General features: G+C 51.6%; 7 protein-coding genes across 7 annotated transcripts; 4 read left to right on the top strand and 3 right to left on the bottom strand.

The window, feature by feature from the left end:
* Nucleotides 1-303: 303 nt before the first annotated feature.
* On the bottom strand, nt 304-666 carry NCS54_01075400 (DPBB-1 domain-containing protein; the record flags this gene model as incomplete). Its single annotated transcript, XM_053156052.1, has 1 exon — nt 304-666. One exon carries the CDS (start codon nt 664-666, stop codon nt 304-306), a length of 363 nt encoding a protein of 120 aa, XP_053012027.1.
* A 2367-nt stretch (nt 667-3033) lies between these two features.
* NCS54_01075300 (FAD-binding PCMH-type domain-containing protein) lies at nt 3034-4607 on the top strand (the record flags this gene model as incomplete). Its single annotated transcript, XM_053156051.1, has 3 exons — nt 3034-3509; nt 3555-4086; nt 4134-4607. The coding sequence occupies 3 exons, from the start codon at nt 3034-3036 to the stop codon at nt 4605-4607; spliced, it is 1482 nt and encodes a 493-aa protein (XP_053012026.1).
* Nucleotides 4608-5266: 659 nt separating this feature from the next.
* NCS54_01075200 (Hypothetical protein) lies at nt 5267-6347 on the top strand (the record flags this gene model as incomplete). Its single annotated transcript, XM_053156050.1, has 3 exons — nt 5267-5856; nt 5908-6183; nt 6233-6347. The coding sequence occupies 3 exons, from the start codon at nt 5267-5269 to the stop codon at nt 6345-6347; spliced, it is 981 nt and encodes a 326-aa protein (XP_053012025.1).
* A 1654-nt stretch (nt 6348-8001) lies between these two features.
* NCS54_01075100 (Hypothetical protein) lies at nt 8002-8745 on the top strand (the record flags this gene model as incomplete). The annotated part of the gene is made up of 2 exons (XM_053156049.1): nt 8002-8257; nt 8309-8745. The coding sequence occupies 2 exons, from the start codon at nt 8002-8004 to the stop codon at nt 8743-8745; spliced, it is 693 nt and encodes a 230-aa protein (XP_053012024.1).
* A 207-nt stretch (nt 8746-8952) lies between these two features.
* NCS54_01075000 (Phosphonopyruvate hydrolase) lies at nt 8953-9828 on the bottom strand (the record flags this gene model as incomplete). The annotated part of the gene is made up of 1 exon (XM_053156048.1): nt 8953-9828. The coding sequence occupies one exon, from the start codon at nt 9826-9828 to the stop codon at nt 8953-8955; it is 876 nt and encodes a 291-aa protein (XP_053012023.1).
* A 2656-nt stretch (nt 9829-12484) lies between these two features.
* Nucleotides 12485-13807, top strand: NCS54_01074900 (GFO-IDH-MocA domain-containing protein; the record flags this gene model as incomplete). The annotated part of the gene is made up of 3 exons (XM_053156047.1): nt 12485-12588; nt 12643-12776; nt 12828-13807. 3 exons carry the CDS (start codon nt 12485-12487, stop codon nt 13805-13807), a joined length of 1218 nt encoding a protein of 405 aa, XP_053012022.1.
* A 230-nt stretch (nt 13808-14037) lies between these two features.
* Nucleotides 14038-15104, bottom strand: NCS54_01074800 (Hypothetical protein; the record flags this gene model as incomplete). Its single annotated transcript, XM_053156046.1, has 4 exons — nt 14038-14255; nt 14301-14772; nt 14837-14928; nt 15029-15104. 4 exons carry the CDS (start codon nt 15102-15104, stop codon nt 14038-14040), a joined length of 858 nt encoding a protein of 285 aa, XP_053012021.1.
* Between the last annotated feature and the right edge of the window lie 147 nt (nt 15105-15251).

Below are 15251 nucleotides of genomic sequence, written 5' to 3'. Positions count from 1 at the left end.
ATCAATTCAACTGCTGCCAAGGCAGCGCGATTACTTGAAAGGTCATGGCTTGCAGGAGAGACATGTCACGGCACGAGAAGAGGAAGAGAGGAGAAATGAGTCGAGGTGAAGTTTTATTGAGTTCCCTTTTGCGAGTTCCCATTCACGTCGCTGACCAGACCAGTCCATCCATGCACCAGGCAACCTGTGCCATTGTCAACGAAAACCATGCGCGTCCCGTATGTTCGTGCCGATCGAAAACTGTGTCCGAGAAGAAGAGTCCTCGTTCAAGAGGCCAAAAAGAGTGTCGAGGGGAGAGACCGTTTAAGCCCAGTCCCAGGTGGTGGTGGTGCGGCCGATGCTGAGAGCACCGATGGCCTGCTGGAAGGCAGTGGGCGAGAGATCGATGTCGTTGTAGGCGCAGCCCTCGCAGCGGTCAACGACCTTAACGGTGACCTCGCCGGCGGCGCCCTTGACCTTGATGCTGCGGCCGCAGGGCTTCTGGGCATCGAAGAGGGCAGCCGACATGGCAACGATCAGGTCACCGTCGCCGTTGGTCTTGCCACAGGCGCCAAGGCCGGGGTGGTAGTAAGTAGCTTGACCCTCAGCGCGAGGAGCGACGGCCGGGGCGGCGCTGGCGAGAAGGGGGAGAGCGAGGAGAAGAGCGGAAGTGAACTTGGCGAACATGTTGACGGTTTGTTTGCGTTGGGGGGGTATCTTGAAAGTTGTCGTTTGAAGAAGAGAGTGGAAAGCTTTCCTGCTCGAGAGTGTCGAGGTTGCTTTGTCAAGAAGAGAAGGCTTTGGTTGTGAAGGAAAGGAAGAAGCTTGAAGGCTAGCTTGCAAAGCTTGGTTGTTGAAGGAAAGTGGTGAGAGTTGCTGGTGTGTGATGATGAAGAAGAGAAGAAGAAGAGGAGGGCCTCGAGGAGGAGAAGCGGTCTTCTTATACCTGAGATGGGCCGGAGTGACAGTGAATCATGGTCGTGGCCCGGCGCCTCGGGGCGAAACCGCCATGGCACTGACAGAGCGAGGCCACACATCCACACACGGAGAGAGGGAAACAATAGCCTGCATGAATAAGTGGTGCTCTCTCTTGACTGTCCGTCTCCGCCTCGGTATACCGACCAACTGGCTAGCGTGCAGTCCTGCAGGGGGAACAACAGCGACTTGCAGAACTCGGGGGTGGGCCGGATCGGACCGTCTGAGTCGAGATTGGTCCTGAGAATCGTGAGAGAGATGGGATGAGTTTACGGGGATGGAGCCATTTGATCCTACGGGTACGGGGAACAGGGGGCATGTTGAGGCTCAAAGAGGATTCACGGGAGGTCCTTGTTTCACATGGGGATTTGTTTCAAGCAGCTTTTGATGGGACCACCATTGTTTGGAACTGTTCCGACACTAGAAAGAAGAGAGAAGAAAAACCGCAAGCGTTAGGGTGCGTGGCAAAGGTACGTCAGCAGTTGACGGGATGTGGGTTTTTTTTCCTTGTGTGACCTTTTTGTGTGGGCTTGACAGCAAAGGGCGGGGGAGAGAAGAGAGAGCACAGCATGAAGGAGAGAGCAACTTCCGAGAGGTTCATCTCCTTGGAGCTCGGGATGGACCTTGTGTGCGTAGATGGGCAGGGATAAGGTGGTTTTGTCGATCTAGGGCTGTGAAGGAGGGACGCAACGTTGCGGGTGCTCTCTACATGAGGCATTGTTTCGAACGAGGAAGTTGGTTATGAGAAGGGAACCTCCCATTGAGATCCTTCAGTGTTCATGATTCGATCAGGCTTACGTTTTGAGCAGATTCAGGTACCAGGCACGGGCGGGTAATAGCTTTTGCAAAAGGTGGTGAGCCATTTCTCTCATGATGACTGCAGCCCAGCGTCTTACTGGCGTCAGGGGAAAAAAAGGCAAAAAGTGCAAAGTCTTGGCTGGTGAATACCACCTTGGCACGTGTACCTTTACACCGCTGTCCAATGCGAGGATACATGGCGTGAGAGGTACGTCTCGTCTGGAACTTTGGTTGAGTAGCAGCAGAGACCAAGAGTTTGAGTCTGAATCGTAAGCTCGAATCTAGAGTTGCGGTCGGTGTTCTTTTTCTCCGCTCGCAAAACCGTAGCCCAGTCGGGTCGTCGACCGACCCCCCTCCCGCCTGTCACCACCCAAACGTGTTCCAATGAGAGACAAGATTCCCCTCGCGGGCTTTTCGGAAAGAGCCTGCGTCGGTAGCGCCGCCGGTTCCTGGCATGACGAGGGACCAGGGGGAGGGGGGGTTTCTGATCAATAGGCGCGCGCGAGAGTGGTTGCGCGTACATACAGGAAACTTGAAACGCGGGCGAGTGGGCGGCTGACTGCGGAGTCTTTGTACGGCGGACCAAGAGAATGCACGTTTCGGATACTGTGTTGATGAGAGTCTTGGTTGGTTCTTTGGGTTGGACGAGAGTGAGTGTCGTGGTTTTTGTGTTGCGTGGGCGTTCTTTGGGGGAGGTGAGGTTCGGGATCTTGGAGGGAGAGGAGAATGTTGGCTTCTGCTGACGTCTGCAACTTGAGTTGAGTTGATGCGTCATCGGAGGGATCAACGAGATAGATACTGTGTGAAGAAGTGATCATCTAGTCATCGTGGCCATAAGGTTGTCCCTAGTTGGCGATCTCGAACAGTTCTGCTCTACATATAGAGAAGCTCATCCCCAAGCCGTCTCGAGCCGTCACTGGCGATACACTGTCCACGCGACCCTCGCACCGACTCACAAACCTGTGCCGATTCCGAGATCAACATGGGTTTATCGCCCGTGTGCGATGCTTCTCGGAATAGCAACGGGGCCTCGAAATAACAACCCCCTTTTGTCTGCATTCTCGTGAACCCCGTTTGGATCTCGTAAAACGCCATGATCGCCCAATTTGGGACTCTCGCGCAGTGGTTTCCCGTCGTCACTGAGTGACTGGACGGGTATATATTGCTGCGTTGGATCGCCCTGTGTTTGAGGATGAGGGCGAAGTATCGTTGACCATCCCTCGTTGAGTGCGGGAGGTGATTCGCAATCGACCAAAGGCTCAAATCTTAATCACCGACACCATGGCTCTTCTAACTACCCTTCTTCTCGTCATTGGTCTCTACTCGCGCCTTTGCCTGGGCAACCCCTTCTACGGTCCTCCAGATGCTCTCACGTCTTGTCTCGCTACGGCGTTAGTCCCCTACGCAGCGAAGAACTCGAGCCAGTGGATACAAGACACCAAACCATACAACCTTCGTCTAGCATACATCCCCGAAGCGGTCGCGATCCCGACAACCATCAAGCACATCCAGGATGCAGTCAAGTGCGGCAGACAACATGGAGTCAGGGTCAGCGCCAAGAGCGGAGGACATAGCTATGGATCTTTCGGATTCGGTGGTGAAGATGGCCATTTGGTCGTTGTCATGGACGCCATGGACAAGGTCACTTTGAACAAGGACATGAGTTGCACTATTCAGGCCGGTGCACGGCTGGGCCACGTCGCTACCGAACTGTTCAACACACTTCGCAGAGTTCTATCCCATGGGACCTGCCCTGGGTAAGGTCGGGCATCTGTCCCTTGTTACGCAACTGACAAAGGTAGTGTCGGCATCACCGGCCACGCCCTGCACGGCGGTTACGGCATGTCCTCTCGTACCTACGGTCTCACGCTCGACCGACTCGTCGGAGCGACGGTGGTGATGGCGGACGGGTCGATCAAATACAGCTCGGAGTGGGATACACCCAACTTCCACTGGGCGCTCAAGGGAGCCGGGTCTTCGTTTGGCATTGTCGCTGAGCTCGACTTTATGACATTCGCGGCACCTGAGGTGCTTACGTCTTTTAGCATCGACCTTGATTGGAGTGAAGAAGAAGCCGTTGAGGGGATACTGGCCTTTCAGGAGTTTGGAGTCAACGCTCAGAGGGAGTTGAACATGCAGATCTTTATGGGACCGAGAGGCCAGGCGATCCAGGGCCTCTATCATGGCGGCATGGAGGGCTTGGATGCGGCTTTGCGGCCACTTTTGGGAGAGATTAACGCCCAGGTCTCAAAGACAAAGACGATGAATTGGATTGAGAGCGTGGAGCATTTCGCTGATGGACAGCCACTTGTGCAGAGGCGTCCGTATGACAGGGTGAGACTTGAACCAACGCTTTGCGATCGGGGCTGACAGTATGACAGCACAGCACGTTCTACACGACCAGTCTTTTGACACATGCTCTCACGAGACATCAAGTCGAGTCTCTTGTCAACGCTCTCTTCACGAACGCCAAAGACCCCTCGGCGCGAAAATCGTGGTACCTCCTCCTCGACCTCTTCGGCGGCCCCAACTCCGCCATCTCCGAAAAGTCCCCCTCCTCCACAGCATTTCCCCACCGCGACAAGCTCCTCCTCTATCAATTCTCTGACGGCGGCTCCAACGGCTCGTACCCGCCCGAAGGGTTCGACCTCCTCCGAAGGTTTAGGGAGAGCGTCACGTCGAGCATGGCAGACGGGGAGTGGGGCATGTACGCGAATTATCTGGACACGCAGCTGGATGGTGACACGGCGACGAGGCTGTATTATGGGGAGAATCTGGAGAGGTTGAGGGAGTTGAAGAGGGAGTTTGATCCTGATGATGTGTTTTGGAATCCGCAGGGTATCAGGCCGGCTTAGGGCAGAGTGTGAGGACGCGGTATTGGGATGGGGTCTCTTTTGGTGTAGAAAGTTTGCGATTACTGTGATATGTTTATGACAGAAACTAATTTCTTGATCAACTTGAGCCCTTTCTTGCATGCTCACCACAATATCTGTTGTTGAGCAGCCGCATTCCCCAGTTGATGTCAGATCTCAGGCCTCAAGTCCTCATTGTGACGCTGCGTAATCCGTCGTCCAGCTGAGTGGTCCAATATGCGCCACAAACGAAACTAATAGGTCCCGTGATCTCTATGCCACTGCGAATGTTGGCTAGACTTTTGCAATTGTCCGTTGCTGGAGATTACGGAGATTGGCGGCATCGTGGCTGCGCTTCCGTTTTAGGAAGTAGATCTCTGGTTGGTCGAGACACCCTGGCGCATCTACCAAACCATGAGTCTAGTTTGCGTGATGAAAGTCAACGTCGATGAAAAAGCTTCAAGTTATCGGGGTTAGGCAAAGTCCGTGGAAGTGTGTGGCTGAAAGTCCAAGATATGTAAAGTTGAGAGAGGTGGTCTGGGGGTATATAACCGCCAGAGTCTGCGGTTGAGTTGGAGGGAGCGTGTTGATCAAAAAGTGTCCCTTATCAACCCTTGTTTCCCTAATAATTATCCAGAACAACTCAAAGTATCCATATCAACATGACTTTTTGGAACTTTGTCCGCGCGCAGTGGGCGTACCTCCCCCTCGTCCCCACAGAGGCCACCGTCACCAGCGGAACCTACGTCGTCACAGGCGCAAACACCGGCCTCGGTTTCGAGTGCGCCAAGACACTGGTTAAGCTTGGAGCCAAGACAGTTGTCCTTGGTGTTCGGTCGATCGAAAAAGGCGACGTCGCGGCTGCAGCTATTGCCAAAGAAACTGGCCGAGAAGGTGTTTGTCAGGTCTGGCATCTTGATCTCGCCTCTTTGGACTCGGTGGAGGAGTTTGCAAGGAAGCTTCAGACTCTGAATAGAATCGACGCACTGATTCAGAATGCGTCTGTTGCGCTCGCTGATTTTACGCTGTCTGAGGGAGTCGAGACGACTATCACCGTCAATGTCCTCAGCACAATGTTGCTCGCCGTCAGGGCCATGCCGAAACTTCAAGAGTCTGCCAGGACGTTTTCGATTAACCCACACTTGGTTATCGTCTCGAGCTTGACTGGCTTTCAGTGCGAAGGGATTTTGGAAAAGCACAACGGTGACCTGTTTGAGGCGTTGAGTACAAAAGAAGCTGACATGGTTGGTCGGTAAGAGCTGTCCAACCCAACTCGTGAGACAACCTGGTTAATGATAATCAGATACCCCCTAAGCAAGTTATTGCAAATATACGCCACCCGCCATCTAGCATCGCTCTTCCCACTGTCAGAGACAGGTGTCGTCATCAATGTCCTGAACCCGGGCCTCTGCAAGACAGAACTCAACCGGAACGCACGTGGGTCTATGAAGTATCAGATCCTCATGTTGAGGCTGTTCCTTGGGCGGACTCCTGAACAGGGTAGCCGGACTCTTTTGCACGCCGCGGTTGCTGGGACGGAGAGCCACGGGAAGTATGTATCTGACTGCGAGATCAAAGAGTGAGTGATCCCTCGGTTGGATGAGAGTAGAATGCTAACTTGGTGATAGATATCTGGTTCCTGGATGGGTGTCGGGTGAGAGTGGGTTGCACATACAGCGAAGGGTTTGGACGGATTTGCTCAAGAACTTGAACGCGAGGGGGCATCATGTAGAGTCTCTCTAGGGTGGGTCACTATCACGCTGGTATTTCTGTCATCTTTTCCTCTTGTAGGAGACCTCTATAGTATGTCGTAATCCATTCACCAGTTGACAATTTCAGTCATGGCCAACTTCTACCACAACACCATCACACAGACTGCAAGTCTCTTGAAAATGGTCGTTGAATTCCACAGGCCGTATTGAAAAGACCTGGGGCCATGAGAACTCTTGGCTTTTGCTGTCTTCTTGAGTCAACACGGCCAGGGACATGTGTGAGTGTCCCTGCCCCAATTAGTTGAAGCATGTCAAGGTCGAGGTTGGTAAACCACAAGCCCCTATGTTTAATATCCCCATGAAAGCTAATAAACACGAATCCACCCTGGATTAGCAACGGGACCCTATACTGGGGCCTCTCGATTATTATTCAAGCTCCTTTCCCGAACACGTTCGGACAGAGTGACGCACAAGATCAGCAACTATTTCCCACAAGTTATGGAGAGTCATCTCCCGGGCCGCGGTCCTACCGCCAACCAAGAAACCGGGCTTCGATCTCCTAGATGTCGATCAGCTCTAGTTCATGCCAAGCGCCACCATGAGAGGACCACATGGGGCAGTCATTGTTGACTCAAAAGACAAGCCACGATCGAAGTAAAGCCACGATCGAAGTAAAGCCACGATCGAAGAAAAGCCACATAGAGATGAGGCATGTTATGATGGGTATGGAGGAAGTGGGAGAGCAGACTCACACGTGGAGGGAGGAGGGTTGAGTAACATGGTACCAAACCTTCAAGAGCACCATCATGGTGTTACATGCTGACCTGCAACCACAAAGGGGGATCAGCAGTGCTCTTCTCGACCAACTTGTTTCGGCTTTCGAAAATACAAGAACGGCTGTTTGTTAGTCGCGATGATCAAAGAGTAGGGTGACTGCCGAGCAAACAAGCGGAAAAGATCGACAGGGCAGCTAGTGCATTGGACAAGGGTATCTCGAGGCGGTCTCTTCCCCAGCCACGGTTGCATAACATGCCGGACATGGGGTTCATTTCACTGCCAGGGGGGAATGACGTCTTGGGGACTGGGAATGGTCGCTCCCAATGGGGTTGACAGGAGGTTGTGGTGCAACGTTGAAGCTTTTCGAAGGAAGGGGGATATGATGATGTGCAGTCAGCGGAAAGTTCCGTTGCTGTCTGACAGAAACCGACGAGTCCAAGTTGGGAACCGTTGAAGAAACATAGATGGGATCACAGATAATACTTCAGAAACTTCAAGACTGGGAGAAAACTCTTGCTCAAGATTCACGATCAATCAACCATTTTACCCAACCGGATTCCTCTCCAGACAAAGGCCCTATCTCATGTAGATCGAAGCGAGTCGGGGGCAACACTAGTGAAGCTCGGAACTCTGCGCTAGAGCCTAGGTCTTCGTTGGTGAGAGAGCGATCGGCAAAACCACCAAAGCGGAGCATCTCGAACTGACAATTTGAGGTCACTGTTACCTTTCGTCATGGCCCAGTGATACTCTGAAAGTGTATATAAGCATCTCTTGATTCCGCCATTCCTACCACTCTCTCATCATCCTCATCCCGCTTCAACTCTTCCAGCTTCGGCCCAATCACACTCCTCTACCACCCACACTCTTTTAAACAACCACACTCTTTTCACTCTTTTTTAATTTCCAAAATGAAGGCTACTTTCTTCTCCGTCTTTGCTCTGGCCATCTCGGCCATTGCCAGCCCTGTTCCTCAGGTCAACGGCGCTGTTGGACAGGTCAACGGTGTTGTCAAGTCCACCACCGACATTGTCACCAAGAAGGTTGGCGTCAAGCAGATTGTCGATGAGGCTAGTTCTGCCAAGCGTGCCATCGCTGGTCCTCAGGTCTTGATCACTACTCTTAAGACTACCGTTCACAAGGTCAACGGCCAGACCACCGGCATCAGTATGCAATATCCACCTTCCATATGAATAGTTCCAGACTAACACATTTCAGACGAGATCGTTGAGAAGGTCAAGTCCGGTGTCATCACCAAGGACGCCGGTGCCACCCAGGCCGTGCCCATGTTCGAGGCTGTCCACTTCGAGCTCACCGAGGTCGTCACCAAGCTTACCGGTGCCGCTGGCCTCAACGTTGCCGACGCCGATGTCGACACTGTCCTCAGCCTCGTCGTCGTCCTCGTCTCCGAGGTCCTCACCACCGTCAAGACTGTCGTCACTGTCATCGGCCTCCGACCCCAGCTCATCTCCATCCTCCACTCCGTCTTCACAATCCTCGCCAAGGTTCTCACTCTTGTCATTGGCATCGTTGGTGCCATCGTCCCTGGCCTGATTGCTGCCCTTACTCCTCTCCTCGCTGGCCTCGGCAACGCTGTCCTTGCCCCCGTCCTCGCCCCCATCACCGCTTTCCTTGCTGGCATTGCTGCCGCCTAAAAAGTTCATGTCATGAGAGTATCTTGCATGGGAGGGTGTCTGAGTTCCTGTACATTTTGGCCCTTGGGCTGCTTCTGAGGAAATATTCTCTATTATTTGTCAATAAAACGATATGAAACTTTAATCTGACACTTGGACTGTTCAACCCTTTGACTAGTACGCTATACTGAGCCGTAAGATGGTGCCTCATACTTGGTGCTCATTAATCTAGCGAAGGTAATCCTTCTCAACTGAACGCATATAATCATCACCTTGGAGTGCAAAGATGTCAGACACTGGAGTTATCTCCTCTTCCACTCGCCCAATGCCTCCATCTTCCAGGATGTGTTGAAATGTGCGTCTCATTGACGCCACGGCTGCTCTGACAGCATGATTACCACAGATGATCAGTCCAACCTTGCCAAGCGCTGCCACCTCGGCGAATGAGAGTTGCGGGTAGCTGGTTGGCACTATCACCAGTGGTACGGTCCCTGTCCAAGCTCTGCAAAAGGACAGGATCTCATCTGGAGTCTTTTGCTTGCTGTGAACTAGGACCGCATCAGCCCCGGCTTCAGCGTAGGCCTCGGCACGCTTTAGGGCTTCTTCCTCTCCTAACCCAGCGATCAAAGCCTCTGTTCGAGCAATGACAAGCACCGGGCTGACCTTCGCGGCGGCGATCTTACCCTGGAACTCTGGGATAGAAACCAGGGCGTGACGTCCTCCAGCCCGTAGGCTGCTGTCTTTGGGGAAGGCCTTGTCTTCAATGACGACAGCCGTTGCGCCCGCTGCAGCAAAGCGAGGAACCGCATAAGCAACGTTGACCGCGTTGCCAAAACCTGTATCAAGGTCGACAATGAGAGGGAGGTTTTGGACCTCGCCCATTGCACGCGTCATCTCAAGAATGGTGCTCATGGGTAAGATGCTGGCGTCGGGAACTGCGTATGAAGCTGAGAGTTCAAACCCACTGACCCAGACTGCCCCGAAGCCAGCTTCTTCTACCAACTTGGCACCGAGAGGGTTATGGGCGGCCATGGCAATTGCTGGCTTGGCTGCGTTTAGTCTCTCGCGGAGAACGTCAACCTTGGATTGGGTTGATGATGCCATGGCGATGTTGATCAAAGAAGATTGTGATGGTGTTGGTAGAGGTGCTGTAAGTGTACGGACATGGGTATTTATGAAGGACGAAATGAATGTGAATTATCGAACCAAAGAGTTGTTCATATACTGGGCATGGATGAATCAGCTGACGTGCTTTGAATGCAGCTCGGATTATCAAGTCCGAGTAAAGCCAAGAAGGATCGCCGAGATCGGGGAGAGACGAGTAATTCACACCAAGACTTGAGATGCTTCACAGTATATCTGGTCGCCATACGTCCCGTTTTTGTATTATCAATACTGTTCTGTCGTGCCCTTTGTTCTATACCACAACTGCCGTGCATGCTTGTCCAGACGTTGCGGGAGCCACAATGTGTTGTGCAGACTCTCGACGTAGTCTTCAACCGAGAGAATTTTTGGTTTATGGGTCTCTAGTGTGTCGAGGTGTTTTCTGAAGAAATATTCTCTGTAGGCAGCCTGATGACTTGAAGAAAGGACAAGCAGAAACGCAAGCCACAGATCCAGTCCGGCTGCCCTCATGGTGGGCCAAACTGTTGAATCGGACACTAGATCCTGAATATTTGACAAAGGAATGGGGATGTGGTCTAGGAACTGCCCGTTATTGCTGATAAAGAAGATGAGCACTGCTGTAAACAAGGCCACTAGTTGATCCGCATTTGTTGCCCCGGAAGATGCTTCGTACTGCCATCGTGGCAGCATTTCAATGGCCAAGCCGTATAAACTTTGGACCCCCAGTAAGCCCCATTTATAACTGTCTGGTTGGAGAAGCCAGGCGGATGTGTCCTTTAAGAGACAGTCGGTAGTTACGAGGAATTCGCGAAGCCCGTGATGGATACCAGATTTGCACCAACTAAAACCCTTGAGCGTCGATTCGATAAAGAAGAAAGAAGACTCTGGGTAGCTGTAGATCTGTTTCATCAACCCTCTGGGCAGTGCTAGTTTCATCTGTAGCCCGACGCTGCCTGACGTGAGACCACTGTACGGCCCAAGAATTAGCTATGCTATTAGGGCTTGACAAAGGAGATATGAACTTGCTCTGTGAAAGTTGGCTCTGCCCTCTGACACTGACCATCGACGGAGACTTGAGAATCACCCCGTAGAGCAACCATTTGCCTGAGACCACTGATATGAGCCTTGAGTTGCGCATAATCAGGCTGTAGTGTCTTGTTCCGAGAGTAGGAAAGAGAGGGAAGGAACAAGGTTTCCTCAAAACAAATGAGATTGTACACGGCCGTGATATTCTCATTACATGTTGCTTCATAAGCGAGCTCCAAACTTCGCCGCATCGCCATTATGGCGAGGAGTCTTTGGCGCTCAGCAAATTTGACGTAGTAAGGTACATCTGGACGTGCCATGGATAATCGAAGCGCCGTGAATGCCAAGATGGCATGCGCAGACGCGGCATGATTTAAAGATGGTCTAATCCAGTCGTTCTTGAGTTGCTCGTGCGCAATTTTGGAGATGTTGGCTGCGGCTACAGGACAAAGGATCGAGTCAACTGCAATAACAAGCCTCAGCATTGGACTGGGTGTGGTTGCACCTGGGTGTCTGTCACGAACAGTATGTTAACAAGGTATGGATGTCTTTATCGTTTGCACCGGAGATAGAGACCCCAGGTGGTCTCGGGGATATACTGCGTAGAGACTTCGTGGTCCAGAAGTCTAGCAGCATCTCTGATGCTTGTCTCTTCCCTATCTTGACGCTCTGAGGTGGGTCGTCTTGCTCTGTCTGTGAGCGAAAGACTCGGTCTTTCAGCGGAACTACCGTTCTGGTCCTCGCTGTCTTCTTGGCCCTTCTCTTGTCTTGCGGCTTTGCACTTTTGGTGGACCAGGAAGAGCTAGCTCGGATATTGCCAGTTACAAAAGACCGGCCTTGCCGAGAGATGTTGGAGGTGGATGGATTGCTGACGCTGACAAAATGAAAAGATCGAGACTCGGAAGCCATCGTGAAGAGATCGTTTCCTAACTGGGGAAATGCTAATGGCGTTCATGCAAAGGGACGTGTTTAGGCAGGCAAGTGAGATTTGGGAGAGATTAGATGAAGCCTGGCTGGGGGCTGGAAACCCGGTCGGATGGTTGATAACTCCCTGCCCTTCAACAAACTCTGGGGCTTGGGATCGCTTGTTCACGAAGGCCATGGCCTCTCTGTGGTTGGTTTGAAACCCTCCGAGGCACCGCACCGGAGGCTTTTGAGTCCAGGGATCCTTAAGCCATTGTCCAATTTGTAAGCTGGAATTCAATACTAGGCCGTATTAGGAGAATGCTAATTACGTTCAATCGTAGATACACTATTCCCTGCTGGGAAAATGCTAATGTGATTGCTTTTATGAGAGAGTATCAGACAAGGAGGGGATTATGTGTCAGAGCGATGATGTGAAGGTGTAGTAAATAAGTATGACGGCGTTAAGAACCTACTAATTCCATTACTTAGTTATTACTACTTAATAGACTCTTTGGCCATTTCTCTTCCTCCCGTCAGGTCCGCCCTATCTCCCACATTGTGTTTACTCTGGTGGTTCTGTTATACACACGGAGCTCTTCCTTCTCAACAGTGCCACATTAATGCTAGCCTATGTCAACTAGTAAGTAAACCCTTGATGCTGAAAACTAGCCGATGGAGACTGATACCTCTTTAGATTGACAACATGGCATCCATCATTGGCCGACTTGTGGGAGCCTTCTACCCAACTGTGGTGGCTAAACGCGACAACGCTGTCAAACTGGGTATCCTGGGTGCTGCAAACGTTGCGTAAGGACAACCTGTCTCGGATCAAACCTGAGATAAAAGGCTAACAGAAACCAGCCACATGTCTCTGTTGACTCCCGCCAAGTCACACCCCGAGATTGTTATCCAGGCTGTAGCGGCCCGTGACCGCAAGAGGGCCGAAGAGTACGCCAAAGCCAACGGTATCCCGGAGGTCAAAGATTCATATCAAGGTGTGCTTTGAAGCAATTCCTGCCCATGGCATGGTCTGATGCTTTGACTAGAGATGCTCGACGACAAGAACATTGACGCCATCTACATCCCTCTCCCCACTTCGTTCCACTACGAGTGGGCTGTTCGCTGCATCAAGGCTGGCAAGCACGTACTCGTTGAGAAGCCATGCGTATCCAACGCCTATGAAGCTGAGAAACTCTTTAACCTGCCCGAGCTCTCTCAACCTAATGCCCCTGTCATCCTCGAAGCCTTTCATACCCTGTTCTACCCCTCATGGCAGTACTTTTTATCCTTTGTCAATCCTGATGACATTGAGCATATTCACTCACAGTCTATGCTTCCGTGGTACTTTACAAGCAAGGACGGCATCATCTTTGACTACAATCTCTCCGGCGGTGCAATGATTTGCATGGGAACCTACAACTTTGCTGCAATCCGTCAACTTTTTAGAGCTGAGCCAATTGAGTGCTTGAGTTGTGAGACGCAGACGTTCCCAGGAGAAGGACGCGCGAAGTGCGACATTGCCTTCAAGGCAAAGTTTCGCTTTCCCAACGGAGCCATCGCCGACACTGAGAGTACGGTTCGTGGTAGCAGCATTTGGACTCCTTCAAGTGTGTCCGTCACGAACAAGGAAGTCATTGTCCCTGACAAGTCTCTCCCAAGCGGACACGAAAAGGTCATGAAACGGGAGCTGACACTCTATGGGTTCCTCAACGGCATCGTATGGCACCGCATTGACATCAAGGACAGGTATACCGTCCGATCCAACGGAAAGGTGATCAAGACATGGGAAGAGAAGAAATCCCATAAAGCGTATACCTTCAAAGAGGCGGGCGGCAAATTTGCCGACTTTCCAGGAGAGGACACTTGGATTTCGTACCGACACATGCTTGAGCAGTTTGTCAACAAGGTCAAGGGTCGTGAGACGCAGACTTGGGTGTCTGGAGAGGATTCGATTGGACACATGAGGATGATTGACATGGCCTACGAGAAGAGCGGGCTGGGTATTCGGCCTACTCGAAAGTACTAGTAGCAGAGTTGTATCAGTCCGGACATATCACTTTCATTTTCTCTACTTGAATTGATTTCCTGCTCTGGCTTGTCTGTAATTCGCATGGGCATTGTTCATCCCCTGGTGACTGGTATTGCGAGATGACCATTCTACAAGTCTGTAGATGCACCCTTGGTAGCCTACCCATATCTTCTCATAACAGTCTTGCTTGATTTTGACACTTCTTAGCTGATAGACTTAAGACGGTGCTAATATGTAGCAGGAGTAACGCTCAGGCGACCACCATCTGTGATAACACAGTTGCCACTGCAATAAGACCCAGCCCGTGAAGCCAAGTACAACAACGGTCCCATAATGTCTTCCGGTCTCCCGGCTCGCTCGGCCGGGATCTGGTCTAAAGGAAAGGCTCCTTCGGCAGTGGGGTCGTCGCCCTTGATTAAGCTCTCTGTAAGATCTGTCGGAAACACTGTAACTGTTAGACATGCCTCTTGAGAAGCGGAGGAATGCTCACAGCCTGGGCAGAGAACGTTGGCTCGAATTCGGTAAGGTACTAGATAAGTGGCTAGAATCTTCATCATCAGAGTTGTGGCGCCCTTGCTGGTACCGTACGCGAAACCTGCTGTAATCTTCCTGTTGAAGCTTCCGATGCTGCTAGTGGCGATGACTTGACTCCTGCCACCCTGGTAGTTGGACTTCTTGTTGCCTTCATCGAGGAGTCCGAGGAAAGCAACAGTCGTATAGAACACCGCTGTGCAGTTGACATGGTAGGTATTTGTGAAATCCTCCATTGGGATGTCGAAGAGAGTCTCTTGGAGTTGAGCAATGCTTGCCCCTGGAGGCACGTTGCCAGAAGGACCAGAGATGCCAGAGTTGGCGACAAGCAGATTGATATATCCAACATCTTTCTCGATGAATGCTACAGCAGCTTTGAGGTTGTCTCGACTCGTCACGTCGCACTGGACTGGAATGACATTGTCAAGACCCTAACACGCATTAGCAGGTTTGTACGCCTCGGCGAACAGGAAGTAGACTTGCAATCTCTTTTACTGCGTTTTCCAATACTTCCTTTCTCCTCCCGATGATGTAGACCTTTTTTGCACCGTTTTCAGCCAGGGCACGAGTCATGAAGAGTCCGAGTCCTGGGGAAGTTTAGTCTTGAAACACTCGAAGAAATCGAGACTGTAATGACCACATTGCAGGAATGACTGATTCATGTTATAGAGAGAAAATCTGACGTACCACTGCCTCCGCCTGTCACCACGGCCACAATGCCACTGACATCGAAGAGGTTGGTTGATGAAGTGGGTTGACTCATTGTTGAAGGTAGAGCGGCTTGGAGATTGAGGGAAGTGGTGTTCGAGATCAACATAAGTGACAATAAAGACAAGGATGCTCGGTATTTTTCATAATAGTATGTCTATATATCTGCACAGTGGGATCGCGGTAAACTACCTTATTAGAT

The sequence above is a fragment of the Fusarium falciforme genome, chromosome 8 (assembly GCF_026873545.1).
Source record: "Fusarium falciforme chromosome 8, complete sequence".
In the NCBI taxonomy this organism is placed as follows: Eukaryota; Fungi; Ascomycota; class Sordariomycetes; order Hypocreales; family Nectriaceae; genus Fusarium; species Fusarium falciforme.
This window is presented reverse-complemented; position numbering and strand designations above follow the sequence as displayed.